This window comes from Mchenga conophoros, linkage group LG2, assembly GCF_057382185.1.
Source record: "Mchenga conophoros isolate Kocher_MC1m ecotype Shallow Benthic linkage group LG2, M_conophoros_male_GT1.1, whole genome shotgun sequence".
Classification (NCBI taxonomy): Eukaryota; Metazoa; Chordata; class Actinopteri; order Cichliformes; family Cichlidae; genus Mchenga; species Mchenga conophoros.
This window is the reverse complement of record NC_140527.1, coordinates 37,164,561-37,185,414: the sequence shown is the minus strand read 5'-3', so window position 1 is coordinate 37,185,414 and position 20,854 is coordinate 37,164,561. Positions and strand designations below refer to the sequence as shown.

Sequence of the window (20,854 nt, the reverse complement as noted above, 5' to 3'; positions counted from 1 at the left end):
CCAAAGACACATTGTGGGAGAGAGAGCCACAGTTTAATAATTGCTAAAGATTAAACACAGCAGTGATGTGTAAACAAGGTGAGAGGCGAGTGAAGAAACAAAAGCCAAAGGTTTAAGCACCAACTGGGTGGTAAAATTCTTCTGACATGTCACTGCTTGTGATGCCCGTAGTTGGATGGGTTTTTTGTATTTTGTTAATTCCACTATAAGCATAAATGTACACACCCACAAGCAACATTATGTTTGCAGCAACACAGATTGCAAACAAATAAGCACATACGATCCAGAGATGCATTGTTTTGGGAGTAGGTTGTTTATGATAGTCAGCTAAAGTAAAGCAGTGCTAAAATGCCACATTTGTTCTTCAGTATTGGCGAAATCAATGCATATCCAACAGGTTCAGTGCTCTTTGAACCTGTTGGATATGCACCGCTTGTCAGCACCTGGTGTAAAAATATACTCTCGTTCTGAGATTTTAGGCTTCTATTCACTGTTTGCCAGGAACATTAAAACAGCCTTTTCGTGTTTTGTAATTTCTTCTCTTCCTTGATGCTATTCAAACTCCGTTCTCTTCTCCATAACAATCTCTTATTTTCTTGTTTATATTTATGGTTGTTTCTTCAGTATTATTTTTCTGAAAAGGAAAATCAATACGCTCACTTTCTCAGCCATAAGAAACAGTTGAGAAAGTAAACAGTTACAATAAGTAATACTTTCTGTTCACATTCCAAGTGTGTTTCTTTTTCTAAGTAACTGAAAATGTGTGCATATGCTCTTTGTCTAATTATCTAGTTTTGTCATGTTGCCACAAAGAAACCACCGGGGGCTGGAATGACTGATATCAGGAGCATATCATCACCATGGAACGACTGCACTGGCGATAGTGTTAGCGGTGTCTAAATTACTGCTCTCTGAGGTACTGGCTGCTTTACCATCATTAGCACGGCCATTACATAGATTGGTGAAGGAAGGATGCTGACGCCCTGGCAGGAGACCAGCTGAGTGTTCCTCAGGCTTGGCAGGGTCGCTCACAATGTGTAGTCTGCTTCTGCCGTTCACATCCTCCTCCCACAATTTTTCTGGTGAGACCTGGCTGTTGCCGTCAGAGGCTGGAGATTAGGTCTGCGTATGTGTGTGCTTTTGTATTATTACTATCACTGGGAGTGCCAAAACCATCATAATGATGTTAGCCCATTGCCCTCCCTCTGAAAAATACTCATTTATACCAAGTCATCTTTTTGACTCTGTTAGTGGGAGTATTTAGATGTACTGCTTAAATAATGAACATTTTAAGGTGGGAATGTGTGGTACCAAAATTTATCTGTGTGTGTTTGCTTGTGTAAGGAAGAAATAGAGTGGAGGAAGGGAGTGAGGGAGGTCGAAGTTATTAGTGCAAAATCTTGCCTAGGGCACCAAATGCCAGCCCTGGGGGCAGTGAGCAATCTTTCTAGTAAGTCTACTGCCACTTCTATCAAGTAGCTCAACCTTTCATGAAGGACCCAGTGTTTCTGTCCTATCCTGTTATACGACCATGCACTCATTGGAAATATGACCTCTGGCTTTAACATTACTTCGTTAACGAAGGTGAAGAAGTGTTAATTGATTCTGCGCATCACAAATGACATTTCACTGGAGCTGAGGCAGAGTTATGAGTGATGACTTTAAATACACGTCTCTAAGTGGCAGACTGAGATGGATAAAATAAGGCATGGCTCTGTATTTAGTCGATTACAGGGCGGATATGGGGTTGAGCCGGCACAAATCCACGCAGAGCTACATCAAGTACAGGGGTTGGAGCGGAAAGGGTTCACCTTGCCAATAACATGACATTTTCTACCAGTAATAATGCAGGCTTAATTTGGCTCTGAAGAGCATCTGGTGCAAATTGGACATAGTTGCTCTTAAGCGTCATTGCATGAATGATAGGCCTTCTATTTATACCTCTTTCCACTGTGATTTGTTTGAATCTGTTGGCGTGAGGAGCCATTATTTACATGGGATGAACAGAATATGGTTTTATGTTAAACCAGGACAGGAATGACCAAGAAAGGAAGCACATCGGTATGCATGACGTACATACACTTGACTTTTTTGTGTCCATATGTATGTGTGTTTATCAGCATGTACCTGCGTATGTGCGTGCATGTGGTACCTTGGCGTGTGTTGTTGGGGGCCACTGAGGAGGAGCATGTTAACCAGAGGAGCAGCCGGTCCACCAGATGTTCCTATTCCCGCTAGGCTTGTCACAAGAGGACCTTTACTTCTCTCCCCGTATTGCACACAAATTTGCACACATATACAGGATTTCTTCATCAGACTCTACATAGTACATAAACAGAGAACCTGAATGAAAAGCGTCTCTGTACAGAGTGATGCTTCTTCATTGTGGCTCAAGTCAAGATGATGTATATGTCTGAGTATTCCCAAAGTTGAGACCACTTTAAATATTCATGTCAGCCATGCATTGGTAAACTGTTTCTGTGACGCTGAGGACAAAGCACACCACTTGTGGCAATCGGTGCAATTCCCCAATCCCGGTGGCTTATTTTATTTCCTGCACATGGCAGTATGGAGTCATTCTCGTCTTGATGAATCATGGTCGGGTACTTTTCATGGTGCCATGACCCTAGGTGGAGGATGTAACCATTTGGAAATGTCATGAGAAAGGTCGACACCAACATCTCAGCCCAGTTCAACGGGCTGATTGATGAGGTTCTAGCAAATGAGATCTAGTAGGGGAACAGTGGAATGACCAGGTCCCCATAGGCACCCCAAAGGTCACCCAACTTAATTTCAATTAGGCCAGGTAAATATGTCGTGCTGAGAAAGTGTTTGGGAAATTGATTTATTTGTAATGGCATCGTGTTTCTGAGGATTAAGATAAGGCTAATCGACTAAAGAAGATGGTAATGCTAGTAAGGTATTGATGGAACAGTTTAGGATAAATATGCCAAGTAAGCTCATAACTCCACTCAGTTTCAAACAGCGGCACAAGTGCTGTTTATTTTTTATTACTTACAGCGGGGGAAAATGCAAGTCTCAGTGCTTCCTCTGCTCCCTATCAATCACTGAATTGTGCCAGCACTGAATCCCATCAATTACTGCCTTCTGTTTGACACGTGCAACACAAATTCTGATTAGCCATCAATTCTCCAGAAATAGCAGCATTGTAAAGAACAAACTTGACATTTTAAATATATTAAGTAAAAGTTTACCACCAAGCTCCCTTCAACCCACCTCCTCATCACTACGTATGTGTCAAAAGCACCCCCACACAAAATGCTTCAAAATGAGTCACAAATTGCCAGCGAATGATTTCCTGTTCAGGAAGAATAACAGGGTCCCTTCTCTGCCTTTGATTCGGGCTCTTTTTCATCCCTTCTTTGTTTACCCATGCTGTCTAGCAGCCGCTCTGCTGGAATCCCTATTGATAGCTGTCTGACAGTGGGTTGGGTGGCTAAGCAGCCCTGAGGGTGTAGTGCGGGGTGCAGTCTGTGGTTGTATATCATATGAATGTATTAGAATATACAGTATTTTGTGTCAACATTGTGCTCTAGATCTTACATGTGATCAAGTTACCAGATGTGTGTGTAGATATGTCTGTGTAGGGTGCGGGTCTGTTTGTGTGTCTAGTAAGGGTGATGTGGCATGGAGGTCACTTCTGTCAGATCCAATGTCCAGGCCCATGCTGTGATGTGAAGGGCACTGTCAAGAGACAACCACAAGGCAGCACAGGTACAGCTGCCCTCAGTGCTCTTTTTCCTCTGTGGCACACACACACACACACACACACACACACACACACACACACATTGATGGGAACTTGCAGCCAAAAACATCCATGCTCACTGTAAAGTGACACACAGTGGTGGGAAAAGTGGGGTGAAAGCCCCAGGATTGTGCACTCGCTTCAAAACAAACGCTATCGCCTACTTGTTGGCTGTCTGTTTGCTTGTGTTACGGGTCCCAAGGATGAAGACCACGATGACAAATATGTTACCTGTAAAAGCAGGTGAAGAGCAGAGTAAGGAAGACACGATGCGTCTCTGCTTTCCTCCAGAAGGTGTCTGAGTCGGATTTATTTCACACAAATAAATGCTATATAAACACTAAACATGAGCTTTCAATATACTGTTCAGCTGGTTCCTCATTTACATCAATTACATTTACTTATTTCACAACATCAGTGAAATATACTCTTTTTAACTGGTTCAGTTTCTCAAGTTCACACTTATTTCCATAACAGCTACATCCTTTATCATATCAATAAACACATCACATTGTCTTCTGCAGTGTCTTACTGGCTAAACAGTTATATTCAATAACAGCATCGGTAAATAAATTACATTTGTTCCCTCCAGTAATTTACTGGCAAAATCACTATTTAGTGCATCATGAAACACAGCTTGTTGAATCAACCCATGAATGCCTCTGTTAGCTACACAGAGTTGCTCAGAGTGCTTGTGTTACACTAGCTAACCTACTCAGTCACTTTTACATAACTATTAACATTCACATCTCACAGAACTGATTTGATTGGAGCATTACAACACGTTTGCACAGAGCATAGGAGCGCACGGACTCTGCTTCACGAGCGCTCCACCTAACGAGCGGGCTCGCGGTGCGGCCGCGCAGGACACTCCTCTGGTTTCTCCCGTGTTTACATATAAATAACTCGGGCGGACCGCCTTAACTCTCTCATTCACATTAACGTGGGTAACCATGGTAACAATAAACACCATTTACCGACCTGTAAAAGCAGGTGAAGAGCAGAGTAAGGAAGACACGATGCGTCTCTGCTTTCCTCCAGAACGTGTCTGAGGAAGCACCGGAAGGTGGGCTCCACTTACTGCACCCCGAAACTCCGGAGCAAGCACCAAAGTTCCGCCCTCACTGCTTTCTAACATAACATCCTGTTACATGGATTTTCTATCCTTTTAAAGAAACTGAAAATAAATACATATAGTAATGAAAAATGTCCCGTTACATGAGTGTTTTACACAAAATAATATTAATGTGGTCATTCCCTCACAGGGGTGCCACACTTGGAACCAACTACGTGAGGTTTCCTTTAAATGAAAAGGTAGTCGCTATTGACGACTCTGTGGCTCAACTGGTAAAGCTGCGTTTTTATTCCAGCGTGGTGAACTTTGCAAGAGCAAAGGCTGATAAAGTGAACAATAACCTGTGAGTGGAAAACTGGATACAAGCAGAATTTTAAAGAACATTTATTACTGCAAATTCAAATAGATGACATCTTAGGAGCCTAAGGGTGTTTATAAAATTTGAAAATCTTCCAGTTTATGGATTTCTCTCACATAGATTTCAGGGCTGTAGATCTTTTCTCATAGCACTACAATCAAAAACAGTTTTTTCACTGGTTTTTGGTCATTTGACGGGCCGGTTTTCCCGGATCTACACACAGTATTAGACTTAGAATCCTTCTCTTTCTGCATTTATTCTGGAGTGTGTTATATACTCAAAGTTTCATCCGTCCCTCTAAGTGCGTGGCTCATAGGTTGATCAGTTCAATGTTAGAGAGGACAAAGAAATCAGAAAAAAACAGTTCCATTTACTTCAGGTTACAGCAGAACGTGAAGCAAAGCATGCTCATGCTGACGGTACATGCGATAATCTTTTTATTGGTCGTCACTTTAAAATAACACAGAACCCTGGATTTGGACCCAGAAATGCAGCTTATGGAGGGTTCGAGTTGGAGGAATGACTTTGTGTGTGTGTCAGTCCACTGTGTGCCTACAAATCTATCTCTCTCTTCACGTCTATGTCTCTTTCTTGTGGCTGTTCTCAGGCTGTATCCCTCCAGTGTACACTATGTCCACACTGCGGTAGAGCAGCTCTGAAACTTTAATGCTAATTGATCCCAGTGAAGAAGTGCGGACACAGGTGTGTTGCCGCGGGCCCTGGCTCTAACATGGATGCCAAGGGATTCTAGGTAACTAAGGGGCTTATAGGCCAGGGCAGAAAGTGCCACTAGCCAGGATGCTAGTGACCCAATTCTTTTTTTTTTTAATCAGCACAGGTTTGATGTGCACAGTATACACATCACTCAGAGTGAGAGAAAAAGTATAATGGGCCTTTTCAGCCACTTAGTCCCAGAAAGAAATGGCCCCAGGAAATAGATCTTCAAATAAAATTGTATTTTCTCAGTGAAACTCCTAAACTAAGTGTAATTAAAGATAAGACTAATAAAAATAAAAGCATATCTTTTTGTCAGAGATGGAATCTTGTCAAATTTGAATACCACAGCTGAATTTTTGTTGTTGCTTTTCCCTAAAATTCAAGTGTCTTTTGCAGAAAATGACTATATGAGAAAATATGTGAGAACTCGCGGTGTAATGCTCTTGTTTCTGTGCATACTCAATTTTAAGAAGTGTAGTACATGTGTGTTAGTTTTTGAACAAGTATGGTAATTGTGAGCCTTTGAGCCCCAGGAAAACCCACATCTAAATCAGACTCAAGCTGCTGTGTAAGTTTGCAGTCTTGATTGTGTGGGTGTGGGTGGGCGGTTGGATGTATCTGCTCCTGTGTGTGTGTTGGTCTGAAAAGAGACTTAGTGCTGCCAAGACACAGGTGTGCGGATTAGGTGTGATCTCTTCTCATATTCTCAGTAGTATATCTTATTTGATGGCTTTTCTGCCATGCAAATCTCATCAAAAACTAGCTAACAATAGCACCACGTTGACAGACGCCCAAGCATCTGGCGGGCCACCACTCTGAATGTTCAAACTGCTGTGAACAACCTGTCTCCAGAAAAGGAGAAATAACTAAGAAAGTAATTCAAGGACTTTGTTTGTGCTTACGTGTTTGTGGGTTTTTTGTTTGTGTGTGTGTGTGTGCTTGAAAGAGACGAGAGAGAAAGAGGAGGCGGAAAGGGGGAGGATAGTGCATGTTGATAGCCTCATAAATCATGAACGAGATAGTGCTGTATCTTAACCACTGTTGAGCCAGGTGATGGCATGATGATGATCTGAATGCAACTCTGCTTCTTCTGTTTCAGCTACCTCCAGCTACTTTGTTCCCTCACTCTGCTCAAAGATAGAGAGAGGCAGGGAGAGAGGAGAGAAATAACTTTGGCTGGTACAGGGCCCCATTAAAGTGTGATGAGTGGCCTCAGTGAGGGGCTCTGTGTACAGCACTTTATTCAGGAACGATCACTTATTTATAGGTGTTGGAATTGTGTTGTTTGCTTGTTTTATTGAAAACCTTGTGGGTAAAGTGGCGGCAGGCCGCCTGGCATGTGAGCGCCGCATCTCTGGAGGGCATCCCTGCAGAAAAATCTTCCTCCTTGATGAATAAGTGAAGGAGGTGGATAAATTTTTCATCCACACTGAATCCATTGTCGCTTGAGATGTCTGGTCTGTTGGTATGTGTAGTCATCTTGCTCCCGCTTCATCTGATGCCAGCGCATACACACACTCAGTCACACATATAAGCTCAAAATGTATACTCGCACACGTAGAAGCACATCCACCATCTAAGCTGTGGACGTCGAGGAGTTCGACAAAGAGTGCCTGAGAAATGTGGTGGAATATCGATGAGTTATTGTTCACTCTAAGTCATATCAGTGCAGACAGAGCAACATCTAGAAAGGGGAATAAATAGATTTTGAAGTTTAAGAGGTGATAATGTAATGGCAACCTATTCAAGTTATGGCTGGGAATGCCCCCACGTTCCTGAACTGGAAAAGCAGAAGAAAACAGATGGATAGCTTTTGGTAAATTAAATTTAAAAAGAAAATTTCAAGTAACTTTATTCAAACTACAAAGAAGTCAGTCACACGGCTGCTGCTTTATACAGTACCACTATATACTTTGCATCTATCACCTCTACTTTAAGTTTTGCACACCAAAACGCACGTTGACAGCAGCACAAGAAAAACACAAGCAAAAACATGAAGGTAGCAAAGTGTAGCCCATCGCGGAGAAGCTTGTGGTGTTTTGTGTACATGAGGGAGCATCTCTCAGTATGAATGATTTATATTAAAAGAAAAAGTGAAAAGTCTTTCAGGAAGCACACCCGCACCCCCCATGTGAACAGACGGGAGCATCTTCACATGGCCAAATGGGTCTGATGGTGATCGCATGGAGGAAAGAGCGAGGCTGCTCACTGGCTGCAAAGCCTTCTGCGGTCTCCACCACTGCTCTCGCTGTGTGCTGGGACACTTCAAAAAGGGGATTAATAAATAAATAACACACAACACCATGTTTTATTAACTCGGGTAAGGCACGAGTGGGTAAAAGTCCTAGAGAATCCTGAGATTTGATGGAAGCTTGGATTGTTGCTGGAAAAAACTTTGCAGTTTTCTAGCATTCAGATTTTTTTAGAAGAACTCTGCATCCTTCTGGGCCATCATTCACCAACCTGGGCTATCGTTAAACACACACAGTTACGTTTATTTCATAATATGTGTTTTACAACATGTATGTAGGGTTGGAGCATTGGGGCAGCAGTCTGCACAGACTTCCCTTTCCCCAGCTTCCTCTTCCTGCTCATCTGGGGGGACAAAGACATTCCCAGGCTGTCTGAGAGATAATCTTTCCAGTGTGTCCTGGGCTCACCCTGGGGTCTCATCTCAGTTGAACCTACATATAACATCTCACCTAAGAAACATCCAGAAGACACCAAGTTCAGATTCCCGAAGCAGAGCAGTAGCCTTACCTGCTGATCTGAGCAGATTTTTTTTACTGTTAGCTATTTTAGCCATGCATGTTTTTTATTTATATCCATTACATAACATATATCCATGTTTTTGTCAACACTTTTAATAAAAGGAGCGTTTTGCAATACAACACAGTAGGGCTGAAAATAACCTGACCACCATGTGTTTAGTTATCCGGTCGTAAAGTCTGACGTCACTAGCCGTGTCTGGGCCTAAACTCCGCTGCAGGTCCATATATCAAACGATCACTATGGCATTACTGAGAGTTGAAAAACTGTCTAAAGTCTTTCCTCTTTAATAAAATGATCAGCGTTCTGCTCTACCAGGTGTAACAATTGAGTTTAACATCCAGGCATCCATGAAAACGGAATTTATGACATTTAATGGAGTTAGAAGTTAGCAGGGAGTTAGCTTGCTAGCTTCTATCTAAATACAATATAGCATGTCCTGACTGCGGGGTTTTAGAAACAAATTAAAACGTACAGCTCTGTTATCACTTCCAGCATAAATGAAGACAGAAAACTAAACAGCAGTGACGTTTGTAGGGTTACTGAAGTTTGGCAAGCTGTAGCTAATGATATGCTACGTGACCGCTAGCGACACAGCTATGTTAGCATAATATAAACAAGCTAACTTTTTTTCCACTGGATAAAAGTTAACGTGAGTGTTCTCGGTGGTCAGGAACAAATGTAATCACATGGCAGGATGCTGTAAAAGGACCAAACTTCAGCCAGGAGAACAACTGAGATAATCCATCCACAATACGAGGTTAGTCATTCATATACTGCTGCATGGGCTGGGCTGTAGTTACATCCTAAGGTTTTAAAAACTGAGCTTAAATAAATGATTAGCGGTAATAAAAGCCGAGGGAGGTCAACAGGGATCACTGACTGTTTTAGGAGCTTTTTGAGATTAAATAGAAGAAAATACAAAACATTAAACATGTTAACAACACAAAAGCCATATTAAACGCAGACTACTTTAGACCCGGAAGTAGGATTCGTCACGTCATCACTTAACGATCGGATAGAAAATGAGAAAGATAAAAGCGACACTTGAAAATGAAAAGGCTTGGAATTGGTAGATGTTTTCTGCATACATTATTCACATGATGCAGTTGTCAAAATAATTTTCCAATCTCTTGAAACTTGTCATCGACACTACCGTAAATTAATACTAACGATAAAAGCGACGTTTTGCTATCGACACAGCTGTCCTTCGCTTGTGTAGCTGGCCCTCTCATTAAAGAAACCACCTGGTAACCTACCTCCTTCACCCACTATGTGGTTTGACAGAAATTCAAGACTATTCCTCGCTATATTTATGTGTACGCCTAGGGAGTTGTACTGCTTCCTTAACATGGCACAAACAGATGTTTGTTTCCATAACCCCCTTCTTGGAGTGAATGCAGGATGTTTTTATAGCTTGGCTTGTTTTATGAGTATTAATACTGTCAGCATGATGCTGAGATTCCACTTGTCAGGTGTTATCTCCACATCGCAAATGGATTAGTGAGAGTGCGTGACTGTGATAGCATGCACATGCCTGTTCGTGTATCATCGTGCGTGTGTGCGCTGCCAAACTTATTTGTGTTTCTGAGACTTTGTGTGCGAATTATGCACCTGTGAGCATGTGTGTTTGTGTGTCATCTTGAGCGCACTGTGAAGGTGTCATTGTGAAGCCTAAACCCTGTAAGCTGTCAGACAGTGAGAGATGCTGCACCTCTAAAGGGCATGCTTTCTGGGCCTTTCCTGTCTATTATAAGCCCTGCAACACTCATCAATGCTGTTGCAGTGCACCCTCATGTCCCTCAAGCAGCCGCAGAGAGAAGCCACCTTTCTAACTAGGAGAGCCCTTGCCTCTAAACTTCTCATACCCTTGTCTTCCATTTTGACATGATAAACGCAAGCAGCAGTAATGAGGCATCGGGTTGTCAGGGCATCCATTTTGTTTTGCTCAAAACTGAGTAGAAGTAAAAAATTCCTCCCCGATCTCCATTCTGAGACACAAAGTCACTTTTCTCTCGAAGCTCTTTGTCGCTTCACTTTTTGTTTCAAACTCACTCATTTTGACCCACGTGTTATATGAAGTCTTATGCAGGGGGAGGGGCTTTATAGGACATTATTATAGGACATATTCGTTCCACAGAGCCTTTTTGATTACACAGGGCAGTATGACGCCACCGGTGGTGCTAGCATTGCAGCTAAGATCGACTGCAGCGAGGCTAGCCAAAGATTGAGATGTGTCGTTATCTTGCCATCTGTAACAGTCACGCCTGGCGTCGTCAGAAACAGATCGCCTTGATACCAGCCACATCAAATCTCCAGTTTGCCAAGAGAAAATAGAATAAAACAATCTATCGATCTTGCCCCACCTCCCTGTGTATCAACACAATCCATCTGTGTTTATCAGGCTATCTGGCTTCCTATCTTTTGTTGTCTGCAGACAGGCATTCTTTTCTTCTCTTCTTTTATTTTCTTCCTTCCTCCTCCCACATTTGTTTGGTGATCCATCAGCCTATTTACCTTATCATGCTGCCAAACCATCCATTTACGCTCCCATCTGTCTGTCAAACTATATCTTAGCTTCCATTTGTCTAACTATCTCTCTGTCTACTCATTCACCTGTCAATCATGCAGCTTGCCTTGGCTGCCGCAGGTTCCAGCTGTTCATCTGGGTGAGGCTGTGTCTGACCTCGTCTGATTAGGAGACAGTTGGATAAAGTAATTAGATTTCTATCGCTTGATCTAAAGTTTTACACTGTATTAAATACACTGAAGTAGAATTTTAGCATAGAGTTTTAGCATCAGGGTTATTCAGCTAAACATATATGAACACTACTTATGGAGGATTGATATTTCAGTGCCTGAAATGTTTCCTAAATTTGTTTCAGGTAAGATATATACTTTAAAAAATCAAGTTTCAAATGCCCACTTTCATTAAATTTTACACAACATGTTTCGTGCAGACTGTTATCTTTGATCTACATAACTGCCGCTATAGAATCCAAATGGAAACAGGTCATTGCTTTGGATCAGTCCAGTTCAGATCAGGCCTCAGTGGAGCAAGCCGGCCACTGATGTCCGTGTAGTCAGGAGGTCTGGCCTCCCACAGAGGCCCAATCAGTCTTATAGGATCAGTGACTGCCCCCCCTAGGCACCAGAGTGCCTTGGCCTGATGGATTACTCTCTCCTGGCTCAGGCATGTGAAACCCAGGCCTTTGCTGTGGGCCCCATCTGTGCTCTCCATGGCTCCTGCATGCCTCATGGTCATAGTCTTGGGCTGCTGGTGAAGCCCCAAATGAATCTCAGTTTCAGTCCAGTGTGCATATTTTGCCACTTCTACCATGCCTCCATGCATGACTTGTGTAAAAGAAAGATTTAATTAGACCCACAAACATTTTTCAGATATTTTGTCAGAAACATAACATATATAGCATGCTTATTATTGAATGTATGACTTTTTCTCAAATGTAACATATTAGAAAAGTAAACATTTGGCAATGGCGTCAGGGTGGTTTGGGTTGATTGTGACTCTGTTTTCTGATATTTTATAAATGAAGATGTTGATTTACTAAGCATGTTATTACCAGAAATCAAATATTAAAATATTAAGGGATAAATTCACAAATCTGTTGCACCACCACAACATTAAAAAATATTTAAATCAAACACACAAACTGATTTGCTAATGTTTGTGATGCACAGTTCACTGCAAATGATGCTGATATTTAATGCCAGAAAGAAGATGTCTTATTTTATGTGCTTGATATTGCTACACATAGGAGACATGGAAATTTAAGAGCACGTGTTGGAAGAGTGAGACATTTCTCACAGCCAGGTGAAGATGTGACTACCAAACATTACCAAAACACCTAATTCTAAATTTGCTCAGTGAATTTAGTGATGACCTGAAACCTCACACCTAAGAAGTCATGCAAAACCAGTGGCAACAAAACTTCTTCGATGTTTGGCGTTGGGTTCTTTTTAACATGCTGTGGCTCCTGTGCAGGAATTTCACAATCTGCACAACGGAGTTCAAAGTGAAAAAACTGAAGAACCAAGAGAACCGACTGATGTTGGCTGTGGACCCTATCCTAACCAGGCCTAATGCATTTACATTAATAACATTTAAAAACATGTTTTACCTTAATAAATTACACTTAAATGTAATTATAGTTATGATTTCAGGACCCAAGACATGGCACATGTTTTTTCACTAGGAGCTGGGCACTTAAAACAACTGATTTTAGTGGCGGACCTACACAAATTGAGACACGTGAGCTATAAAATCACAGATTTCACACACGAGACCATGAAATGAGGCAAATTGAGCACAGAAAAATTGTGTTAGTAGTGTTAACGCCCCCAGTTGCAGAGTATAGAAATAAACTTTTGTCAATCAGGTATTTCCGGTTTGTTTTATACCCTGAAGTCATGTAAGTTGTCTTAATACAAAAATACGTGATGTCACATGATTTACAGTCCTGCATTGGAGTCTGTCAATTACTGAAGTCTGTTTCCTTCATAATAATCACAAGCGTACAGTTAACGTGCACGTGTTTGATCTGTTATTATACACTTTTCTGATTACAATAACAAACTGCGCCTTTTCTGTCAGTAGATTACCCACAGCTTGCGACCTTGCTCTAAAATGCGCAGCTCTCGGCAGATTGGACATGTCATGTTAAAATGAACTGACTGCACCTGTGTTTAGAAAACAGTGTGACTCTCGTAAATCACCGGCAAAACTAACCACAATTATCGGTGGTATATGGGGATTGCTCTCACACGTTATTGTGCCCCATTTAGTAAATGTGGCCCTAAGTGTATGGATAGATTCAATTTTTAAATGAAGCGGAAATGCTCCTGCTCATTTTACTCAGATCGAGATGTTAAACATGGAAGCTGCACTGTATACTTACGTGTTGTGCCAAAGTATAAAGTAAATTCAAACAGTAGTCACACAGGTGGGCAGTGCTTAGCAGTTTTAGGAATATGCTCTCAAGGATATTTGTTTTCTTTCATGGTTATACTTAGGTTTAAGCTTCCCTCCTGAAACGTGACTGCTGAGAGGACAATCATGAATGGGAGTTTTGCCTCAGGCACTGATCGATCGCAAAAGTGTTTTCATATAACTGATCATTTGGGCTGTGTTTGTCTGTGCATCCCAGAATGCTCAGAGGCACCGTCCCATGACTGAGGAGTCAAGTCCTGCAGAGATATTTTAAGGAGATTTTTGAACCTGAGGAGCCCAGTGAGGAAAGTGTACTACCCTTTGTCTGTGAGGCATGTTGCCTTTAGTCAAAAACCTAACAAATGTGAGCCAAGCTCCAAGAAGAAACATGGATTTTTTTAGGTTACCACACACATAAAGTTAAGTGCAGGTAGTGCAGACAGGTTTTATGTGCGCAAACACATGCAAAACCTCACGTCTTCTCTCTTGCTGTTTTGTCCCTGGTAGAGAGCTGTCAAGGTTTCACTGGTGAGAAGGCAAAGTAATATTAAAAATAAAAAAACATTCATTTATAAGCATGAGCAGTGATTTCCTGTACTCTCCTCAAAAATATTTTATGCTTTGCAATCAAGAGGCATTTCTCTTAGAGCAAGCTTCTCTCGGGCTAGTATGGGACAGTAAGTTCCTGCGTGTGCATTATGTTCTGCGTGGATGTACCACATTTACGCACAGTATGCCCGACATTAAAAGCAGAAAAAATGCAAAGCGTAGAAAGCAGCAAAAGAGAGAGCTTCAACGATCCAAAATGGTGAGATTTCTCAGTGAAGGTGGACAGCACTGTTTTTGCAAAAGAGGATTTTAGAACTTAAGTGGCATCCTGGTAGTGAGAGTCGTGGGCTACTGGGAGAAAGAATGGCTGTATTCACTATCTGGGTCAGTCACTATTATTACCAAGCATGCACATCAAAGTACCCACAGAGATAGAGTGGTGATAGAGGCATGGAAAGATTAACCACATCCCTCTGCTGTCAAAAGCAATTGCATGTGTTAGGACCACCTTGCTCTCTACGAACCTCTCTTCATTACTGTTTATCTCAACAGGCTCTGTTGAACTCACTTTGCTTTCAGATTCTGTATACAAACTGTCAAGCAGGAATGGGAACCCGTATACATGGTTGCCAGCTCTGAATGCTTTAAGATTAAGTGTTCATTTTAAGCCAGAACTCTGTGTTACTGCTTGGTTTGCTTCCTGTGCTTCCTGGGTGTTTAGAAATCACAAGTGGCCAGCTTTTTGTAGTAAACAGCGGAGGTAATGTCAGTAATAAGAGGGATTAAAAGGGGGGAGGGGAGTAGAACAAAGTGAGAGAAGAAAATTGGAAAAAGGATACAGGATGAAAAAGCATGGTGTACACTGGAAGGCTCCAAGAGATACAGAAAGTGGAAGAATTTCAGTATCTTGCCTCAGCGTGTTTATCTAGACCTGTCTCAGACATTTCCCTTTGTCATGCCAGTCTGATCGCCTTTGCCTGCTATGGCATGCTGAGAAAACACACCAAAACACATCAAGCACCAGATTGCAGCGCCCTCGCTCTCAGATCTCCTGACACTTGTACAGCCCACTCCTTTGGGTGTTACTTAACGGTAAAAAATGTATATTGCAGCACGGTGGCACGGTGGTTAGCACCGTTGCCTCACAGCACACCTGAGTTCAATTCCACCATCTGGCTGGGGTCTTTCTGTGTGGAATTTGCATGTTCTCCCTGTGTTTGCGTCGTCCTACCCGCCCCCGGGGTACTCCGGCTTCCTTCCCATCATCCAAAGACAAGCAGTTTGTGGGGATAGGTTAACTGGAAACTCTGAATTGCCCATAGGTGTGAATGCGGGAGGGAATGTGAGTGCGAATGGTTGTCTGTGCATATTTGTTAGCCCTGCGACAGTCCAGGGTGTTCCCTGCCTCCCACCCTAAGACAGCTGGGATAGGCTCCATCGCCCCCTGCAGCCCTGAAAAGGATAAGCGGAGGTGAATGGATGGATAAAAAGTCATAGATAAGAAGCTACTTTAAGCTGCTCCCGTATTCACAAGGTCGTCACCACAGCAGGTAGCTCAGCATGTTTGATTTGGCAGTTTTTTTAATGCCGGATGCACTTCCTGCCACAATCAAACCAGGGATCTTCCCCTTGATAGGCAAATGTGTAAATGGCTGCACTGTGGTGGATAACGTGTTGCATTTTGACTGTAAGGAAATACCTGCGTTCACAGTAGTGTGTGAAAATTTGTGAATGTCATTTGGGGCATTTGAAACACAAATAAACTGGATATATCAACACAGTTAACTGATTAACTAATTAAAAGATTAAATGTGAGTAGAATGTCTGGATTGTAACACTTTACCTATGGTTGCATCTTTTTTGGTCCATTTGCATGAAAGCTGATTGGTTTACACATTTTTGTTTTTCATGTAGCATTTCCTCTGAGTACAAATGAAAAATGCTGATAAGTATAGTGATGGAAATTCTACATTTTCATGGTTAAGTGTACATAAAGACAGATTTGAAAATGGACACCAAAAGTTGTTTGGTTTGCTTTTACAGCATTTATTATTAGTCCATTTAGTTTTCTTTTGTTTTTATATGTTTTGGGGGGTTTGGTACTCAGAACAACTCTGCAACAAAGTCATCTGCATCTGTTCAGCTTCTGTTACCAGAAGCAAGATGAACTTTGTTTTCTGCAAACTACAGTTGATATTCTCCGCTTGTGGCAACAAAAAAAGAAAAATCTTAACTACAGAAAATCTACTTTGGGAAGATCTTCATAGAGACACAGGAGAAACAAAGCTTGTTGCACCTTTAATCTTTTAATCTTCTACAATTCTCTGGTTTGTATACCTTTGAGCTGATTGTCGTAAATCATTGAGTGTCTGTAACATCACACAGGACACTGTGACACAATGTTTGTATTTTTTCACCTCATCACAGCTGCTCTCACCTTTTACTCAGCTGCACAATGTTTTCTTTCTTGCTCTTTATTTGTGGTGATTAGTCTTACCAGCGAACGAGGGGCTATGTTTGCCACCACTGTAGTTTTGCGATACCTGGGTCATAATTTTCAGTTAGAAGAAATAGCTTCTCTCACTCTGCATCCCATTTATATGCCGTATCTTGTTTCTGTGTACAGAGTTCCATTACTCTGTAGCTCGGAGGCTGGTAGAGGGGAGGGAGGCGGGAGGTAAAGGAGATGAAAAGGAGTGATAGAAGGCTGCGGCTGTTCCTGTTGCTGGTGCCGCAGACGCTTTCCCCCTCAGCAGAGAAGCAAACAACATGTTGATGTGCAGCAAGCAGAGATTTAATCACCTTTGCTATGTTTCAACTCATCAAAATATGAAGTGCGGAGCAACTCAGACAGGGAGAATTAGACAAAGGCAGTGACATGTCAGAGGCATCATGTCATCGCTAACTTATTTAACCAAAAAGAGAGTCGATGCAAAGCTATCACAACAGCTACCACAAGAGCTCCAGCTCCAGTCTTTACTCCAGATACTCTCCTGCTGAAGCTATTTACACAAAAGGCTGGTGATTATGAGCTTTTTATTGTGGCCTTGAATATGGGTCAGTGAACATGAGTGGCATGTTTAGATGTTGGGCAGTTGCTACCCAGACAGTATTTACCTAACATTGTCTAGTGCCTTCTAAGCCTTGTGGTTTTTACTGGGCTCAGAGTATCCGATGTGAAAACCATTTGGTGAATGAATGATGGCTTTTTCTACTTTAGCAGTGAACAGAACTGCATCATGATGTAATTCAGTGCAATTAGCCATTAACATAACACAACATCTGTCATATGAAGAAATGGCATCTCTCTGGAAGCCCTCCAAAGAGTCAGGAGAAGGTCGGAGTTGACTTTGCAGGCTTAAAAGGTCTCTGCTTTTCGCTGCTCTGTAATCTGGCGTCCTCTCCTCCTCCTATTACCCTTGTCTTATTCAGAGCCTCTCCCTTGTGGCAGGGATCATCATGATATACATGCAAGGATTTTCCTCTGCTAACACTAAAGGAACAATGTATTTCCCCCTGTTGGTGTGAGAGAGAAAAGGAGTGTGTGTGTGTGTGTGTGTGTGTGTGTGTGTGTGTGTGTGTGTGTGTGTCAGTGACATCCCCCTCCATCTGCCATCCATGGTGCTTTTAGTAACATTTTGAGAAACAGTGCCAGCCAGCATTTAATTAAGTTCTGGTATGCCAACATCTCCCTGTTGTAACATGGAATATCTCTTCTTTTGTCAATTTCTCTCCTGTTTCTGTGCTGCTCTGTGTCGGTCTTACTGTAACAGGGAAAGATGTCGCCTCTGGGAGAAGCAGGTAAAGAAGCCATCAAAACCAATGCAAGTAGAAAGAGTTGCAATCAGCGCACCAAAAGGAAAAAAAAAACTAGTTGTAGAGCATCTTTTGTGTGGATCTCTTCTCCTTTTCCCCAGTTTCACTTTGTTTCCCTCTCTTCCTGTATATGTGTGTATGTGAGCTTTCAATTCAGTAGAGGCTACTAGTAATGTTTCTCTCCCAGTAGAAATGGCTGCTGTTTGTTCAATTGTTGTGATAGATTGATGTGGGGTGGGAAAAGATGGGCTTTTATGCACCTGAACATAGGAACAGAAAAGTCTTTATGAGAAGCCAGTAGCTCTCCATTCAAGAATCGTCTGATGGGAGATGCATTTTGCTGGAAGTTTTTCTCGTTTTTTGCAAAGTCTTTCACGAACGCTTTCCAATATATTCAGGCAGTCAGGCAAGACACAAATACCCCCAAAAGGGCACTTGTTATTTGTTATTCCACAAAAATGCTGCCTCCAGTTTAGGGCAGTTTTCCTGTAGGGTTTCAACAAGTGGCCACCTTAATGGTTTCCATTCTTTTCAGTTTGCACAGAATACAAAATGACTCTTCAAATGCCCACCAACGGTTTGCACTTGTGATGTAGACAGTTCTCATATAATTAGCTATGCATCTGTACTTTAAATAATATTGTGGTTATCTGTAAATAGTCCTATAAACAGAGAGGACGGCTGAAGATCCATATTTGCCTGCCTGATGTATACTGGCTGGAATCCTGTTTCAACCACTGTGGCTTACTTTAAACTAATAACGTTGACTGTCTAAACCAAGTTGGTTGATGGTAAGTATCCTGAATGCAATGTGTAGAATGGCATCGCTCAAAAAATGGATATGATGCTCTATTAAAAGGAAAATCATATTTGTACTGCGAATTTAATTTTTCTTCCGATTTTAAAACGATTTTTTTTAGCTTGTCTTTCGTCATTTTACTCATCTAATAATTCATAATGCCTTCTTTAGACAGCCGCCTTTGATCCCTTTCACTATTGTTTTTCCCATTCCTATTTTCTATCCCATTTCCTATTTACAGTAATAGATGTAACCCAAGATGACCTCAGATCAGAGACAGTGGGTCTGTATTCTCCGAGCTCTGTTTTTCATGTTCTTCTGATAGAATGAGGGTTAAAGGGGACTGCTTGCGCAGAAATGAGGTTACAGCAATTGGGCTTGCAAATGATTGGCAGGGATAGATTGTGGATGATCTAGTTGTTTTTTTTTTTCTTTTAAACTGTCCCCATTTTTGCTTTCTTTTTTGTGTAATGCTGCTTGTTATTTTGAAAAGAGGGAGCTTGTGTAAGTCATGCTTACAGAATAAAGCACAACTTGTGAACAGAAAAAACGAGTACATGAATAAGCAGTCGTGATGTGTTTGGATGCGCTGCCAGAACATGGTAGCTTTTGCAGTGGCCTATTGTATATGAATCTATGTTGTACTAAAATAATTTGAGAATGCAGGACCTTTATCTGTTTTCCTTAAACATCTTGAGCTGTCTTCCTTTCGGTCTCTTTCATCCCTCCCTCTTTCTCCCCCTCTCCTCCTGTGCACCATCTGCATGATGCTTTGTATCCAGTCTGAAGGAGTGCTTGCTGTTCTCCGCTGTGAATGTGGGAGTCGGTGTGGATCTTGCGTGTGAACGTGTTTGTGTATGTGTTCGTCGGCATCGCAGTCACTCTCAGCTCATTACCTGACATGATGGATGGTGCAAGTGCCATTAAACAACGCCCAGCCAGGGACGCCTGGCACCCTACAGCTGGCACTGAGTAATGGGCACATTGGCGACGGCACGCTTGGAAATACCAGGGAGTCCTGTGTGGGTGTGCCTGCAGTCAACTCCATGGCTATGCTTCCTGGTTCTGTTCAGCCCCACCTGCCACCTGGCTGCCCAGTAGATGCCATGGGCATTTCTGGGCAGCCATCGTTGGATAGCATAGGAGGCAGTGTTTGTATGACTCTGTCATAGAACTGGCAAGAGAAAAACCCAAAGTGTGACTGGCCTGCTTTCTGACCACAAGTGCTACAGTGGCATATTCTCTGTTACTAGCAGCGAATCATATCTGATTGAATTTTTTCTGCATATTTTGACTCATGTTGGTCTTTTTCTCATTGAAGTTTGGACTCTTAGGTTGATCCTTTTCATTTCTCAAAGGATCTTTCTAATGCTAAAGACCTACAACACAATGCTTCTGTCTGGGTGCTGTATTAGGGCCTTTGCTAATTCACCAGACAAAAGCTTTTCTCATGAAGCAGGAAGTGTTTAGTGCACTCGATGCAGCTGAAAACATTCAGTTCACAGTAATACAAGGTTGACATGTGAATGAACCGCATAGCTTCAAATAAACTCTAGAGTTCAGGTAAAAGTTGCAAAGGTATTGACAGTTGAACACCAGAGGACGTCTCTCTAATCTCCAGCACATTTTAGCCACTAAAGACAGTGAGGACACCACGTAGTTTGGCCATGGGCGGCTCTGCTATCACCTCCGTAGCAGCTTGTTGCAGTGCAGCTGTCCCCTGCAGGGAGGCCACGGTGGAAACGTGTCACGATGGAGAGAGCACACAGGCTTGAATGGAAAAAGGCCATATGTATACTATTTTTGTAGTGGTATTAGTTTTTGTGCGTGGTGCATTTACTTTGTGTAGTGTGCATTTGCTGCATCTGATGAGAGAATAGTTGAGGGGCTCTTGAGTGGAAGTCTGGATCAGGAGCTGAATAGAGTTACTATGACACCAGAGACAAGCACCTCCACTCCAGCAGCTTCTTCTGTTCCTCCCTCCTTCCCTGCTGCTCTGCTCTCAATCAGCCTGGATTTTCTTCACGTCGTTTCTCCTCTGTCTTTGATTTGGT

General features: G+C 42.2%; 1 protein-coding gene across 5 annotated transcripts in view; it reads left to right on the top strand.

The window, feature by feature from the left end:
• The window catches only part of diaph2 (diaphanous-related formin 2), a 378,094-nt gene that overhangs the window by 353,382 nt on the left and 3,858 nt on the right, over positions 1–20,854 (top strand). For 2 of the 5 annotated variants that reach the window (XM_085244737.1, XM_085244745.1), the window contains one exon: positions 17,959–17,986. The exons of the other annotated variants lie outside the window; for them this stretch is intronic. In XM_085244737.1, coding sequence (XP_085100863.1) covers positions 17,959–17,986 — 28 coding nt within the window. The remainder of the gene's footprint in view (positions 1–17,958; positions 17,987–20,854) is intronic. 5 annotated transcript variants of the gene reach the window in all.